Below are 15,776 nucleotides of genomic sequence, written 5' to 3' on the forward strand. Positions count from 1 at the left end.
TATTGACTGTGTCCTGTGATTGTTAGTAATCATTCTTACTCAGATCAGTAACAAAAAGGAGTAAGCTGGACAAAGAGAAGTTCAAAATGTACACAGTTTCAGGAGAAAAGGAACACGAGGGAGACTAATGGAGGTAAATCCTGCACTCAAGGAGATTAAAAGTTTAAGTAAAAGCTTGACATTAAATGGGATAAAGGGAGTGGTGACCTTAGAACAAGACTCTACCCGTCTAAGCTTCCAACTTGCAAAAAGGAGTAAAGAAAACCTTAAGCAGTGAAAGAAATCATGAACAGCAGAAAGCTGATGCAGATGTAATTAAAAGACAAGACCAAGTTCTAGCCCCAGCAAGCAGTAGAACTTGGCAAATTCAGCCACATAGTTCTGGCTTTAGAGTCAAGCATACAAGAAAGGGGTTATGAAATCTCAGTCTGTGACTAAGGGAAGCTACTGAGGCCAGGCATTGTTATTGGCATTCCTGCATGGAGACTCAGAGAGACCATTGCACAGATCTGTGAAAGTGAAGCCCAGATTGTGTTACAGACTTCGATATATTGGGGATGCCAGAGCTGTGGGATGCCTGTCAAGGAGAGCTGCAGACCAGGTGTGGAACTAGACCAAGAGAGAAAAGTGTGTTACAGTGGCAAAAGCTGAGTTGGAGATCTGAAGAGTGTCTTGACATCAGACATAGAGATGCAGAATGTTGAGTTTGCCCAACTGGTTTTCAGTCTTGCTTTGATCCAGCAGTCTCTCAATATGCTCACATTCCTACCTCCTGGAATGATAGTGTTTATCCTATGCTTTTGTACTGTAATTTAAAGCATGTAACAAAAAAGGAGCAAGCCGTTGGAAGCATGTGACCTGCTTTTATAGTTTGATTTTATAGGGAGTTACAGTAAAGAGATTGCTTTGAGTTTCATAAAGGACATTGAACTTTGGAATTTTAAATCGTGTTGAGACTGTGATCAAGTATGGGAACTTTTGAACTTAGATAAAATGCATTTTGCATTATAATATGACTACAGACCTGGGGGGGGGGGTTGGACTGTGGTGGTTTGAGTGGACGTAGTCGGCATAGACTCATAGATTTGCATACCTGGTCAGCCGGAAGTGGCACTATCCGAAAGCATTAGGAAATGTGGTCATTTACAGGAAGTGAGTTACTATGGAGTGGGCATTGAGGTTTCAAAGGCCCGTGCAAAGTCCAGAAAATCACTAATAAATTGAATCATAAGAAATACATTGGCACAGAAAATAAGAAAAAAGAAAGGAGAATGTTCCAAATGGAGGTGAGAGGAATTATGGTTCTTCATTTTCCATTTCCATATTACTAACTCAGCTTCTCCTGATTATCAAGGAAGGACTTTTAAATGACAAGAGATTGTTGAGCACATGATAGGGATACTATCATTTTGATCTATTGATCTTTTCATCTTTCTTTTTTTTAGCTTAATGCTTGATTTAAATCCAGTAGGAAATCAGGCATATTTATACAGTAAAATAAATGAAAAAAATGATCAAAAAAGAAAGGTTAAAAAACATTCATATCAGAGAATGTATTTAAAATTCATTTTCTACTTTGAAAATTAATTGAAACATTGCATATTTTGATTAGATTTTGAATAAATTTAGAAGTCAATGTGAAGTTCTCTTTACTATAACAGTGGTAAGGATTTTAAATTATTACTGAGGAACTATTGGAATTTCACTCCCCTGTAATCATAAGTGTATGGGGAAAGACATTCCAGTGATGAGCAGGTAGTGATGCTGCAGATGGATCTGTTGCAGCTCCTCATTAACTTGGCAGCTGGCAGTTATAGTAGCAAAATCTCTGTGGTGGTTTGAATAGGAATATTCCCCCACAGGCTCATATGTTTGAATGAGTGGCCATTTGGAAATGGCACTACTTGAGGGGGCATATGGCCTTCTTGGTGTAGATGTGGCCCAACTGGATGAACTGGGGGTTTATTGGGGGTGGGCTTTGGGGTTTTGAAAGCTCAAGCAAGCCCAGTGGCTCTCACTTTCTTCTTGCTGCCTCTTGATGAAGATGTAGAACTCTCAGCTGCTTCTCTAGAACCATGTCTGCCTGTGTGCCAACAAGCTCCCTGCCATGATGATAATGCACAAAACACCTGAAATTGTAAACAAACCCCAATTGCATGCTTTCTTTGTAAGAAATGGTCATTGTGTCTCCTTACAGCCATAGAACATTGACAAAGACAGAGACATTATCATAAATTTGGTCAAAGTAAGCAAGGTTCATTAGTAGGAAAGATAAAGATGATAATGAAGTTAAACACAGAAACAAAAAAGCTCAAGTGAGAAGCATCCACAGCTGAAGTTATTCTAAAGTTGTTATAAAAAAAGCATAGCATTTATTTTAAGAATGAAAAATTTGATGTAACTATTTTTTCAAATATATGACAAGGAACTTTTTGTTTTTCACAGGCTCGAAACGTTTCTCTGAAGATATAATGGAAAAGCTGGTCTTAATATTGGCAAATCTTTTTGGAAGAAGATATATTCCAGCCAAGTTCCAAGATGCTAATATCAAGTTTTATCAATCAAAGGTAAAATCTTCTGATAAAAGTAATTAATAATACTATATAAATTCTGCCATAAATGATTCAGCAGCAATAGTTTTTTATGAATATGGGGTAGTTAATTTGTTTTATATACTTTGTTCCTTTTGTAAATAGTGTGATTTTTTCAATAACTCAAAAGTTCCTCTATGAATGTGTTCAAAGGTTACATACCATGTGGATAAATAGGAAGGAAGTACATTCATGATTTTAATCGATTCCATTCAAATGCAGTATTAATGAAAGGGTGTACAGGAGCTGGGAAGATGACTTGATACAGTGCTTGCCATGCACTCATGAGGATCTGAGTGTGCATTCCCAGCACCCACGTGAAGAGATGGACATTGTGACATGCCTTGTAATCCCAAAACTGCAAAGTCAGAGAAATGTGGATCCCTGGAGCTGCCTGGGGCAGGCTAGCCTAATTAGAGAGCTCTGGGTATGGTTAGAGACCTTGCTTCAAAAAATAAAGTGGAGAGCAAACACACACATATTCATGTTCACAGGTACACGAAATGCAGATAAATATACATTTAAGCCCCAAAGCCACCCTCATTGTTGAATTGTGTCTGGTAATGTGACTGTATGTCACAGTGTCATCTTTGAGAAAGTATTACAAAGTTGTCTTGGAAACTGTCCCTTGACTTCTGGAGTCTAAATCTTAGAAACAGCTTTCCAATTTTAATATTTTCATCTTGCTTGGTCATTTTTGAAAATGTGCATTTGTCTATTTAATAAAATAGTTGCATTTATTTCCATGAGATTGTTCTTATCACTCTTTCTGCTCTTCTTGGTGCTTTGCATTGCTTTCCTTAGCGATATCCATGTAACTTCCTGATACAGCAGTGATGGCATGGGTGATAAACGTGCAGTTCTTTTCTTCACAGTTCCTCAGGTCTAGTCTAGAAGTCTTAAATGAAGATGATTTGTGGGGGCATATTTTATATATTGTAGTTTATAAACACAAACCTAGAAAAAATTAGAGATACAGAGCTTTCATATATACAGGTTGAAAAACTGATCAACAGTGTTAGCCCAATGAAGACAGTGAGAGTTTCAAAACCTCTCAACCAGGTGCAGTTGATTCTGAACTTGAAAATATGCTCTATCTTCTTTGTTCTACAAACGTGTCCCTAGATCCTTTGAAATTACTCATGAGTCCAGTGGCAGTGGAAGACATGCTTCTGCTCTTACAAGAGCGGTTTTGATTAGGGAGCTTCAGAGCAAGTGTTATGAGTAGAGCATTTGCTCTTTCAAGTGCAAATAAGAACAAAAAAATTTAACCTCATTTCAATCAAGAAAAAAAGAAAAAGTGGGTTTATTGAAAACAGTAAAGTTATACTGTGTGATCTTTTACCTTCAATGCTTCAAGTTTTCAGTTTTTAGGGAAGGTGTTCTCTGTTCTCTGAAAAACCTTTGGAATTTAGGTGTTCCTTGATGACCTCCCTGAGGACTTCAGTGAGGCCCTGCTTGAATACAACACACAAGTGACAGAGGACTTTGCTGCTTTTCTGCTAATTGTGTCCCGATTGGCTGATATGAAACAGGAATATCAACTCCCCTTGTCAAAAATTGGTAAGTGTGTTTCAGTTCCCTGTGGAGCAATTTAGTAATAATCTTGTCCAAGGACATGCAATATGGATGTTAGGGATACAGGCCATTGGCAGTGCTCCAACTCTGCCATTTTTATCTCAGAAGGCTGGCACTTCAGAAAAGTCAGCTTGGGCTATTTCTGCCAAGAAAAAAAATGCTAAACAAAAGAAATTTGTGGAGGTTGTGACTGACAGTTAAAAGGGTAGTGGAAAATGAAACTAAAACCAATTTGAATCATTTTTAAACGATTTTGCTTTTTAAACTAACTTTGGGTCAGTCCTAGAAAATGGACCAAGGATCTATTGGGAGCTCATCAAGGCCAGCTGGACTGGGACTGAAAAAGCATCGGATAAAACCGGACTCTCCGAACATGGCAGACAATGAGGGCTGATGAGAAGCCAAGAACAATGGCACTGGGTTTTGATCCTACTGCATGTAATGGCTTTGTGGGAGCCTAGGCAGTTTGGATGTTCACCTTCCTAGACCTAGATGGAGGGGGGAGGACCATGCACTTCCCACAGGGCAGGGAACCCTGACTGCTCTTTGGTCTGGAGAGGGAGGGGAAGAGGAGGGGGGAGGAGGTGGAAAGTTTTAATAAAAAAAATAACTTGTCAGTTAAAAAAATAAAATAAATTTAAAAAAAGAAAATGGATCAAGGATGTCTCTGAGATAAGAGAAACCAGAGGACTTCTTTCTTTTATTATTTTTATTTTAAAACAATCTTATTTTACATACCAATCCTAGTGCCCTCTCTCTCTCCTGCTCCTCCTACCTTCTCCCTCCCCATTCACTCCTCAGAGAGGGTGAGGCCTCTCATGGGGAGTCAACAAAGTCACTTGAGGCAGGACCAAGGCCTCCACCCTGTATCTAGGATGATCAAGGTGTCCCACAATAGGGAATGGGCTCCAAAGAGCCAGTTTATGCAGTAGGAAATAAACACTGGTCCCACTGTCCCCCACAAACTGTCCAAACCACAGCTGCCACCTGCTTCAGAGGGTCTAGTTCAGTCTTGTGCAGGTTCCATTGCTGTCAGTCCAGAGTCAGTGAGCTCCCACTTGCACAGGTCTGCTGTTTCTGTGGGTATCCCCAACATGGTCTAAAAATAAAATCTAAAGGAAGAACAAAAGGGATCTATCTCAGCCTGTTCGGGTCAGAATTCACAGGTAAGGACCGTGAAGACTCTCCACTTGCGTCTCACCTGATGAGCTGCAGGGAAGGAAGGATGGCAGTTTCACCATTTGTCTGTCTGTCTGGAAACTTTGATGTGGATTTGCTTCGTCCAGGAGTTTCAGATAACGTAAGTAAACTGTGATGTTCATTAATCAGTCTCTCTGGGTGTTTGCTCCAGTCTGAGTGGTGTACTGTAACAGACTGCTGTCGAGGCTGTGGAATGCTAGCATACAAATGATAAAACATTGTACTTTCCATTGTAAAAAAATATTTTTATTTATTAATTTTCTGAGCCTGATCACAGATAACAGTTTTCTCTCCCTCCTTCCTCTTCTCCTAGTTTTCCCCCCAACCTTCCCTCTTAACCTGCTAGCCATACACTCTTTCTTTTCAGAAAATTGTGGGCCTCCCATATATATCAGTTAGTCAGGCATATCAGGAAAAAATAATTTTACAAAAAATAATTTTTAGGAGTTTTGATTTCTTTAATTTGCTTGGATGATTGCAAAAAACTGGTTGGATATGTAAGAGATTGGTAGTTACATATGTTGAATAAACACTTTATTTTTAAGCATTATAGTTTCCTTTCCCAAGATGGATGTGATGGCTTATGCCTATCACATAACTGGGGATGCTCAGAAAGACAGAAGGACTGCTACATTTTGGAGTATTACATGAGTTTCAGGCAAGGCTATAGTGCCTTCCTGTTTCAAGATGAGAAGGGAATGGAGGGAGAAGAGGAGGAGGGAGAAGACAATAGCACAATAATTCTCTTTTCCATTTAGTATGCAATTAACTCAATTTATGAAATATAACAATCACCTTTATTTCCTTTTTACATATAAGAGTTCAATGAAAATTCAGATGGGTGTTTATACAATAAGAATTAGCTAGAAAAATATGAGTCTTGTTGCTGCAATATCAGCATCTATTAGAAGGTGCATGCATGAACTCATTCCCACACACGTTCATCAGCGTCAATTAGAAGAGACATCGGTGCATGTATGAGCTCGTTCTCACTTATCTTCACTGCCCATGGAGTTATAGAAAGCAGTTTTGCCTGTTTCCTTCATTTTGAAACATCTGGCATAGGGATTTATACTTATTTTACTTGACCATAGCCTTCCTTTTTTTTTTTAACCCAATCCACTTTATATACATTGTTTTACTAGAATAAGTTGCCTTCTTTAGAAATTTGACTTACTTGTAGTATTTGCTAGATTAGTGCTACATTTTAGTGTCTCGGGGTGGCTCAGGAAGAGAGGAATACACACAGTAGAAACCCATGAACTGAGGACACATGCCTCTCCTTTATTTCATTTCCTTGTGCTCCACTAAAGTTACCCAAATTTCCAAATTCTTCTGAAAATAATTCATTTTCCAAATGACTATTTTTATGCTTCTGTTTTATCATATAAAAGAGAAGAAATGGTTAATTGTGCTCTCTTAAAAGTATCTTTCCCCGTGTTTAGTTTAATATCTGAAAGATTCATCTATGTTTTTATAGTTATTACTAACTCTTACAACTTAAATCAATCCATAATTCTTAGATCTTAGTCATGTGGTTTGGTTCTTTTTCTCAGTGCAGCATTCTCATCTTGCTTCCTCTGCTTCTGGATAACAACTGCTCCTCTGCCATTTGTCTTTCCAGAATTCTTTTAGTCCCGCCTATACTTCCTGCCTGGCTACTGGCCAATCATCATTTTATTAAACCAGTACTAGTGACAAATCTTTATAGTGTACAGCATTTCTTCCTTTTTCTTTTCAAAACAAGACCCAGAATCTAATCTCTTTTTTTTTCCCTTAACTTTGCCCATGGCAATTCGTAACCAACACACTAAATAAAGACAAACATTCATTGTAATACGAGGGCTGGCTTGTTGAAGCTTTTCTTCCACCCCGTACCCCACAGCCAGCAAGTCCCAAAGAAAATCACACAGAGGTCTCCATAAGTTATAAAACTGACTGGCCCATTAGCTCAGGCTTTATGTGGACATTTTTTTTGATATTTTACATTTTATTTATTTATTTTTTTTATTGAAAAAAAATTTCTGCCTCCTCCCAGCCTCGCATTTCCCTACCCTCCTCCCATTTCTCTCCCCTCCCCCTACTCCTCTCCCCCTCCCTCTTCAGTCAGAAGAGCAGTCAGGGTTCCCTGCCCTGTGGAAAGTCCAAGGTCCTCCCCCCTCCATCTAGGTCTAGGAAGGTGAACATCCAAACTGGCTAGGCTCCCACAGAGCCAGAGCATGAAGTAGGATCAAAACCCAGTGCCATTGTCCTTGGCTTCTCATCAGCGCTCATTGTCCGCCATGTTCAGAGAGTCCAGTTTTATCCGATGCTTTTTCAGTCCCAGTCCAGCTGGCCTTAGTGAGCTCCCAATAGATCAGCTCCACTGTCTCAGTGGGTGAGTGCACCCCTCACGGTCCTGACTTCCTTGCTCATGTTCTTCCTCCTTCTGCTCCTCATTGGGACCTTGGGAGCTCATTTCGGTGCTCCAATGTGGGTCTCTGTCTCTATTTCCATCCATCACCAGATGAAGGTTCTATGATGATATGCAAGATATTCATCAGTATGGCTATAGGATAGGCTCATTACAGGTTCCCTATCCTCATCTGCCCAAGGAACTAACTGGGGACATCGCCCTGGGCACCTGGGAGCCCCTCTAGGTTCAAATCTCTTGCCAACCCTAAGATGGCTCCCTTAATTAAGATATATACTTCCCTGCTCCCATATCGATCCTTCCTTTATCCCAACCATCCCATTTCCCCAAGTTCCCCCCATCTTCCCCTTTTCACTTTTCTCTCCCCATCTCCCCTTACCCCCATCCCACCCCACCCCCAAGATCCCATTTTTTTGCCCGGCAATCTTGTCTACTTCCCATATCCAGGAGGATAACTATATGTTTTTCTTTGGGTTCACCTTCTTAGTTAGCTTCTTTAGGATCACAAATTATAGACTCCATGTCCTTTATTTATGGCTAGAAACCAATTATGAGTGAGTACATCCCATGTTTATCTTTTTGGGTCTGGGTCACCTCACTCAGGATAGTGTTTTCTATTTCCATCCATTTGCATGCAAAATTCAAGATGTCATTGTTTTTTTACCGCTGAGTAGTACTCTAATGTGTATATATTCCACACTTTCTTCATCCATTCTTTCATTGAAGGACATCTAGGTTGTTTCCAGGTTCTGGCTATTACAAATAATGCTGCTATGAACATAGTTGAACAAATGCCCTTATAATATGATAGGGCATCTCTTGGGTATATTCCTAAGAGTGGTATTGCTGGGTCCTCAAGAAACTAGACTTTAAAATGCTAATTAACCCAATTAAAAAATGGGGCACTGAACTGAACAGAGAATTCTCAACAGAAGAGTTCAAATGGCCAAAAGACACTTAAGGTCATGGTCAACCTCCTAGCGATCAGGGAAATGCAAATCAAAACAACTTTGAGATATCATCTTACACCTGTCAGAATGGCTAAAATCAAAAACACCAATGATAGCCTTTGCTGGAGAGGTTGTGGAGGAAGGGGTACGTACCCTCATCCATTGCTGGTGGGAATGCAAACTTGTCCAACCACTTTGGAAATCAGTGTGGCAGTTTCTCAGGAAATTCAGAATCAACCTACCCCTGGACATTTTTATTAAACTTTTGGGTATCATTTATAGACAGAAGTTTCTTCCCTGCCTGGTTCTACAGTAATCCAATTCCAAATAAACACATTCAGGCATATATTAATTATAAACTGTTCACCCATTTGTGTAGGTTTACTATTAACTAGCTCTTACATGTTAAATTAACCCATAATTTTTATCTAGTTTAGTCACATGGTTTGACACCTTTTTTACAGCATTCTTATCTTGCCTCCTCTTCTTCTGGATAACAACTGTGTCTCTGTCTTTCCTTTACCCAGAATTCTCTTAATCTGGTTGCCCCACCTATACTTCCTGCATGGTTACTGACCATTTGGCATTTTAGTAAACCATTATGAGGAGACAAATTTTTACAGTATAAAAAAGCATTATACCGCAACATGTTTTGACATGAAGCTCTAATTTGTTTTCCACATACCATAATACTTCATAATATAAAACTATGTATTTTTCTGCCTTCTGTCTGTGTTTGGTCTCTTTTTAATTCTCCGTTGCTACAAACAGGTATTAGTATCTGGTAATGTGTGCCACTTTCTTTTAGGTATAACTTTCTGGGTCATAAGAAAATAGAAGTATTAAAATGTTCATGTCTACTATCCATGACTCCCAAACCCTCTCTAGTGTTGTAGAATATTCGTTAAAGAGGTGTTGCATTTCTTTATGCTGTAAAACATTTGGTTACTAATGGAAAGATGGGTTGCATTCTTTTGTGTTGCATTTGTTTAACTCTGTGAAGCTGTTACTTTGCCTGTCTAAAATCCACTCTCTACTTTTTTTAATTCTGAATGTTGATTCTGAAAATCATTATACTTGTTCAGTCTAATATTCTTTTGTGACTTGCAGGCCTCCTGCTCTTTGAAACCCTGTTTGCAAAGTTATTCTCTGAATTGTTAAGGAGACCTGAAAATTTTCACTTATCTTTTCTTTCCTAGTCAGTGTTGCTCTATTCCAGCAAGGCTGGTGGACTTGCCATTGACATGCTCTGGGGACAGTGCTTTTCACGGGTGGAGTTAATCCATGCCCTAGGATGCTCTGCCTCAGTGTGTGCAGAAGGCAGCTGCTCTTCTACCAACAGAGCATTCTTGAAGAGCATTGATGAAGATGAAATGACTGCAAGTTCTAAGTCAAAAGCCTTATTCTCCTTGTGAATAGCCATTCAAAAATTCTATTTTTAGGTCGTTCTGCACACAATTGGTATCAATCATACTCAAGCCCCAGTGCTGTGGCCACACAGATTCGATATTACAGGAAGAAAATTGCCACTTAATGCATATGCACTTGACTTCTATAAGCATGGATCCCTTGTGGGATTGGAACAGGACAATAGGTATGTTCTCTCCTGATAATTCCAAGAAATGGTTAACCCTGCTAAGTATGTTAGATTTTCACTTCCAGACTGATGGCAAAGATGATGAAATACTATGCTATTTTTATTTCTAGTTTGTCAGCAAAACGTTGGCATTTATACCAACTGACTTAACCTAAATATATACTTAAAATATATTACTTTATATTACAGTTCTACGTAAGCATAATTTGGTATTTTAATGACAAGTAGCAATCTGGTATTGCTTAAGGCCAGAGAGAATATAAAGTATCTCATTTTCATATCTGGTTCTGAGACAGTTATTTTAGTTTGTTGTCAGAGAAGCCATTTCTATAAGTATAAGACCAAGTATTATTTAGGTCACTCTACACACAATTATTGTGTTGTGGCCACAAAAGTTGGATAGTCAAGGAAGAAAACTGCTATGTAACACATATGCACTTGACTACTATAAGCAAGGATCCCTTGTGAGGTTTGACCAGGTAAATAGGTATCTTCTCTCTTGATAATTTCAAGAAATAATTAGTTATGCTAAGTATATTAGATATTTATGTCAAGAGAAATATTGTCCCAAGTGGTAAACACAAACATCTATAGGCAAATACACTAAGTAATTAAACATATATAAATATATTATTATATAAAATATAATAATTAAATATATAAATTAAATATACATAAATATATGTGTGTGACATAAAAATTTGAACAATACTTATTAAGATAAGATATAAAAAGTTCTGATAGTCCTCAGAAACCTATAATACTCTTGTCTATTCAACCTGATTTATTATTGTCAAGAAAGCATTTGTTGTGTTAGCACATAATATTTTTTTAAATGTATTCATTGATAATCTCATAATTATATATAAAACAATATAGCTATACTTTATTCACATCTTTTATCTCTTCCCAATTGTAGCCCTTAAGCCCAGCAAATCATCCTCCCATTCTGAGTCTTGGAACTTTGTTTTCTTTCATTTTGTGACCCATTGAGTTATATGAGGGCTGCCTGCATTAGTTTGGGGCACAGGGGCCCACCAGACTACAATCCTGAAGAAAACGATTCTCCCTTCTTTACCTCACATGTCCTATGAGCCTACCTACCTCTCATCCACGCCTGATGTTAATGGTCCCTCTCTCATCCATGCCTGATGTTAGTGGTTCCTCTCTTGCACAGAAGCTGTGCAGGTGACCTCAGCTGCTGGCAGTCATGAGTCATGCCATGCCCTGGAGTTGGCATTTCACAGCACTCCCTTCACTTCCAGCTCTTGTTCTTCTTGTCTCCTCTTCTGTGATGTCCTGACTTGGTGAGGTGACACAGATGTTCCAAACTGGTATAGTACTCAGCAGTCATTTATCCGCAGCACATTGACCAGTTGTGAGCCACCCATTTAAAAAACTCAAAAACCAAGAAACAAACAAACAAAAAAACCCAAACCCCAAGCAAAACAATTAAAGAAACAAACATAGGAAACAGCTTGTGTTATCGTGGCTAAGACAGCTATAGTTTTTAGGTGTAATCAATTATAGTAAATAATTTTGTGTCAATAATATCAGTTTTCCTGTTGTTTAGGATACATCAAGGGGAAGCTTACCAGTTGTTGAAAGATTTTAACCTTACCATTAAATCTATCAGGTATGTTACATGTTTCCTATTTTTCAGAAATTTAATTGTAATTTTAAAATGTTGAGGTTTTTTTTTTTTTCATGATCTAGGTATGGAAAAGTATCATGGAACCTGTTACATACTATTAATTTCCACTTCCTAGAGGGCTTATGAATCCCCATATGTACAACCTCTTCGTTATGTTCTGTAGTATAATTAATTACATAGTACTTTGGAGGTTAAGATCTATCCAGAGAGAGTCTCAGGCTTAGGCACTAACACTAACAGGAAACTAGTCCAGGGCATCACTGATACCACATCCTGATATTCCCAGTGGTCTCAATTGCAAAATCTTGTTAAACACAGAATGTTTCTGATGTAACATCAGGTCTCCAGGTTATATCATGTGCTTCCTCTCGAATATCTTGCTACAACCTATATTTTTTCTACGAGGTTTGTCTCTCAGTGCATAGTCACTTCCTGTTTTGATATGCAACAAAGCCCAATTAATCACAAGCAATATTAAACTTTATATGAGCACCCCATCCTTAGGCTCCATCGGCCATGTAAAATGATCATCATCCCAGTCCCTCAGGACTAAGTGTTTTTCAATACTTTAACAGGGGTTCTTTATCTTCTCATGGCTATATTCAAAGTGATCATAAATATTATCATTATTACATCCTTAATAAACAGTTATTTGATTTATTTCCTTGATCAGAGCTGAATTAGACACATATACACACATAGTGTGAAATTGAGGCATACAAGAGCAGAGGGAATAGCTTTGTTCATCTATAGCAGTGGTTCTCAAACTTCCTAATGCTGTGACCCTGTATTACAATTTCTCATGTTGTGGTGACCCCCAACGACACAATTATGTCATTGCTACTTCATAAATGTAATTTTTCTAGTATTATGAGTCATAACGTAAATATTTGATATGTAGAATATCTGTTGTATGTCCCCCAAGTTGAGATCACTAACATATAGCATCTCTAGGTGAGGTGGCATGTAGTTATCCAAAGTATAATCTTAAGAGCAACTCAGTAGCCTCCAGAGATACTAGAGTTGAGTCCAAAGCCAGGGTGAAAAAGAAAAGAACATTATTCATTCATTCATCTAACCAACATGGCTGCATCATTGGTCTGAGATACTTTTAAACATTTGAGGTACAAGGATTTTTAACTTCTGCTCTTATAGTCCTTGTATTAGCTACTTTTCTGTTGTTGTGATATGACACTGTGAACAAGGCAACTTAAAGAAAGAATTCTTAATTTAGTTTATGGTTCCTGAGAAATCTGAGTCTGTTTCAGGAAGATAATTCAGTGTTACATTTTAGAATTAGGTCTGCATATTTTGAGCATCATGGACACAGAACAGTGAATGTGAGTGTGGCGTAGATCTACAGTCTTTCTATGTGGTGGAGATGTTTCAGATTGTCTCAGAGTGTGCAACGGTGAGGGTGGTCAGAAATGAATGAAGGTCTGAACTAAGGAAACAGAAGAAATGATTCAGGATATTAACTCTACAAATACTTGTAACTGAAACATTGATACTGAAGTTCATATAGTTGGTAAAGATGACCAAGGTTTAAATTGTTGTTAATGAATCTCTCTTTTTCTTTCTATCTGTCTGTCTTACACACACACACACACACACACACACACACACACACACACACACAAACATACTACCTTGTGAAAGTGACATTTGTGGGGAAGTTAAAACATAGAATTTATATATTGTGGATATCAGAGAATATCATTCATGTGGATATCAGAAGACGTCATCACCATTGTTACATGATTAGTCAGTAACTGAGGAGAAGTAAATTAATGTCACAGATAGAGATTTCAGTTTGTTGATGAATAAAGGCCTAGGGAAGATGTATCTCTAGTAGGGGCAAAATATTAAACAATGAAAGGCAAATAAGATGGGCTTGATTTCAGCCAAGGTTACTCTCTATGAACTGTTCAGTTCTCTGTTTCTTTTTCCTTTCTTCACGCCTTTGTACCAGTTTCTTAATGCTGATGCAGCAAGTTGTCACTTAATGATATAAATCTATTTAAATATTATTATTATGTAGGTCAAAAGTCAAAGTGTGTTCCAATGGATAAAACTGGGTTTTTGGACACTCTGGTGGAAAACCTTGTCTCTTTCCCAATTTTTAGGGCTTGTCGGCATCATTTTAGGGGTTCCCTGCTCACTATTTCCTTATGGCTCTGAGGTCAGGGATGTTCAGTGGAGATAGCTGAGAGTGTATCAAGTGTCCACATTCCACCCGTCTGACATCAGTTCTCACTTTCCTCACACTCATGAGCACTTTGGGGAAATCCATAGCTCCACCTAGAGGACCCAGAATTACCCCCTGCATTCAAGATTAACTATTACCTGTGGCTTCATCTGTGATGGTAATTCCACATTGACATGGAGCCTAATGCAATAACAGGTTTCTGGGAATTAGGTGAGGACATCTGGATTAGATGAGGACCATTATACTACTGGCCACATCCCAATTTTATTTTTTTTCTCACCTACCTGGAAAAAGAAATGAAGCTTTTCTTCTCTATTGTGGATTACAATATTTTATGGACACAGTACAGAAAAATTAAAAACCTACCAGAAAACAACAAGAACAAAAACAAAAACTCCACAAAGTATGTCCATAAGATATAGAGTGAAAAGAAAAGAAATTTTTATTGTACTATTTAAGGGAGCAAGGATCCAAGGACATAGAATGTGGTAGCCTCTCAATTATCCTTTGTAATAAAAACAGTACAGTCTCTTATTTTCCTATTTCTTTTTTTGTCAATTAATGTATTTATTAATTAAAATGGTCATCTAATTAAAAGACACTTTGGTTCTTTATGCACAAACACAGAACCAAAGATGAAATTCAGGATTATAATTACAATTTGGTTGTACCTAAAGATAAGAGCCCATAGGGCGTGATAGCAGAGCATATCCACTGGCCTACAGAACATCTAGCCCTAACTCTAGCCATAGACAAACGGCAGTCAATCAGGAGTCCTGATATTTATAAATTCCTCACCCCCAACTTTGCTGCTAAAAAAACTCAAACATAACTGAACTCGGGGCTCTCAGTCTACTCCAATACATCGGACACACAGACAGTCCAAATTTGCAAACTTAGGTAAGAATAGAGGCTCAGGCTCTTTGTTTTAATATACAGGACTCAGTCCCTAGTTGGTTTTGAGGGGACTCTGTGATCTGGGCATAACAGTTATTTTGATTCTGAAGTCAGTTGCGTCTGCATTCCAAGCTTGGGATTTTACATCTGAGAGTCACTCTTCCACAGTAGCATTTGATTTCTTTTTTTGTTTTTATATACATTAATTGGTTAATAAATTTGTTTTTTTTATCAGTATTCCTTGTAATTTGCTAATACTATTTCATCACTTTACAGGACAGCCTTTTTTTTTTTATAATACTCGTGACCCTCGGTTGACTAATAGTATATATATGTATTATTCTATTTGTAGTGTCTCCTTACGTGAACTGTGTGAAAATGAAGAAGACAACGTTGTTTTAGCATTTGAACAATTGTCTGAGTCCTTTCATGAGAAGTTTAAAAAAGTGTGAAAAGAAAAACTGTGTAAATCACCTAAAATATCACCATATAAGCTTTGGAAGTTATGTATTTTTTTATTCTTATTGATGATCAAAAAATCATACACAATGAAATGGAATGAGCAAGAAACTTTCTGTGCTTGGCTCTGAGCATCCTTGGTTGTACCACTTGGTATGCCTAAGTCTTGGTTTCTTTAAATGATTGACTAAAAATGCTTATGTCTCCAAATTATTAAAGATTAAAAGA

At 37.9% G+C, this 15,776-nt stretch overlaps 1 protein-coding gene across 1 annotated transcript in view; it reads left to right on the forward strand.

Annotated features, from left to right (window-relative positions):
• The window catches only part of LOC101993403 (probable ATP-dependent RNA helicase DDX60), a 90,451-nt gene extending 74,910 nt beyond the window's left edge, over positions 1–15,541 (forward strand). The window contains exons 32-37 of the mRNA XM_013354693.1: positions 2,446–2,567; positions 4,007–4,154; positions 5,327–5,469; positions 10,175–10,326; positions 11,903–11,965; positions 15,442–15,541. Of these exons, the coding sequence (XP_013210147.1) occupies positions 2,446–2,567; positions 4,007–4,154; positions 5,327–5,469; positions 10,175–10,326; positions 11,903–11,965; positions 15,442–15,541 (728 nt within the window). The remainder of the gene's footprint in view (positions 1–2,445; positions 2,568–4,006; positions 4,155–5,326; positions 5,470–10,174; positions 10,327–11,902; positions 11,966–15,441) is intronic.
• Positions 15,542–15,776: the final 235 nt, after the last annotated feature.

The sequence above is a fragment of the Microtus ochrogaster genome, unplaced genomic scaffold, assembly GCF_000317375.1.
Source record: "Microtus ochrogaster isolate Prairie Vole_2 unplaced genomic scaffold, MicOch1.0 UNK61, whole genome shotgun sequence".
Taxonomy (NCBI): Eukaryota; Metazoa; Chordata; class Mammalia; order Rodentia; family Cricetidae; genus Microtus; species Microtus ochrogaster.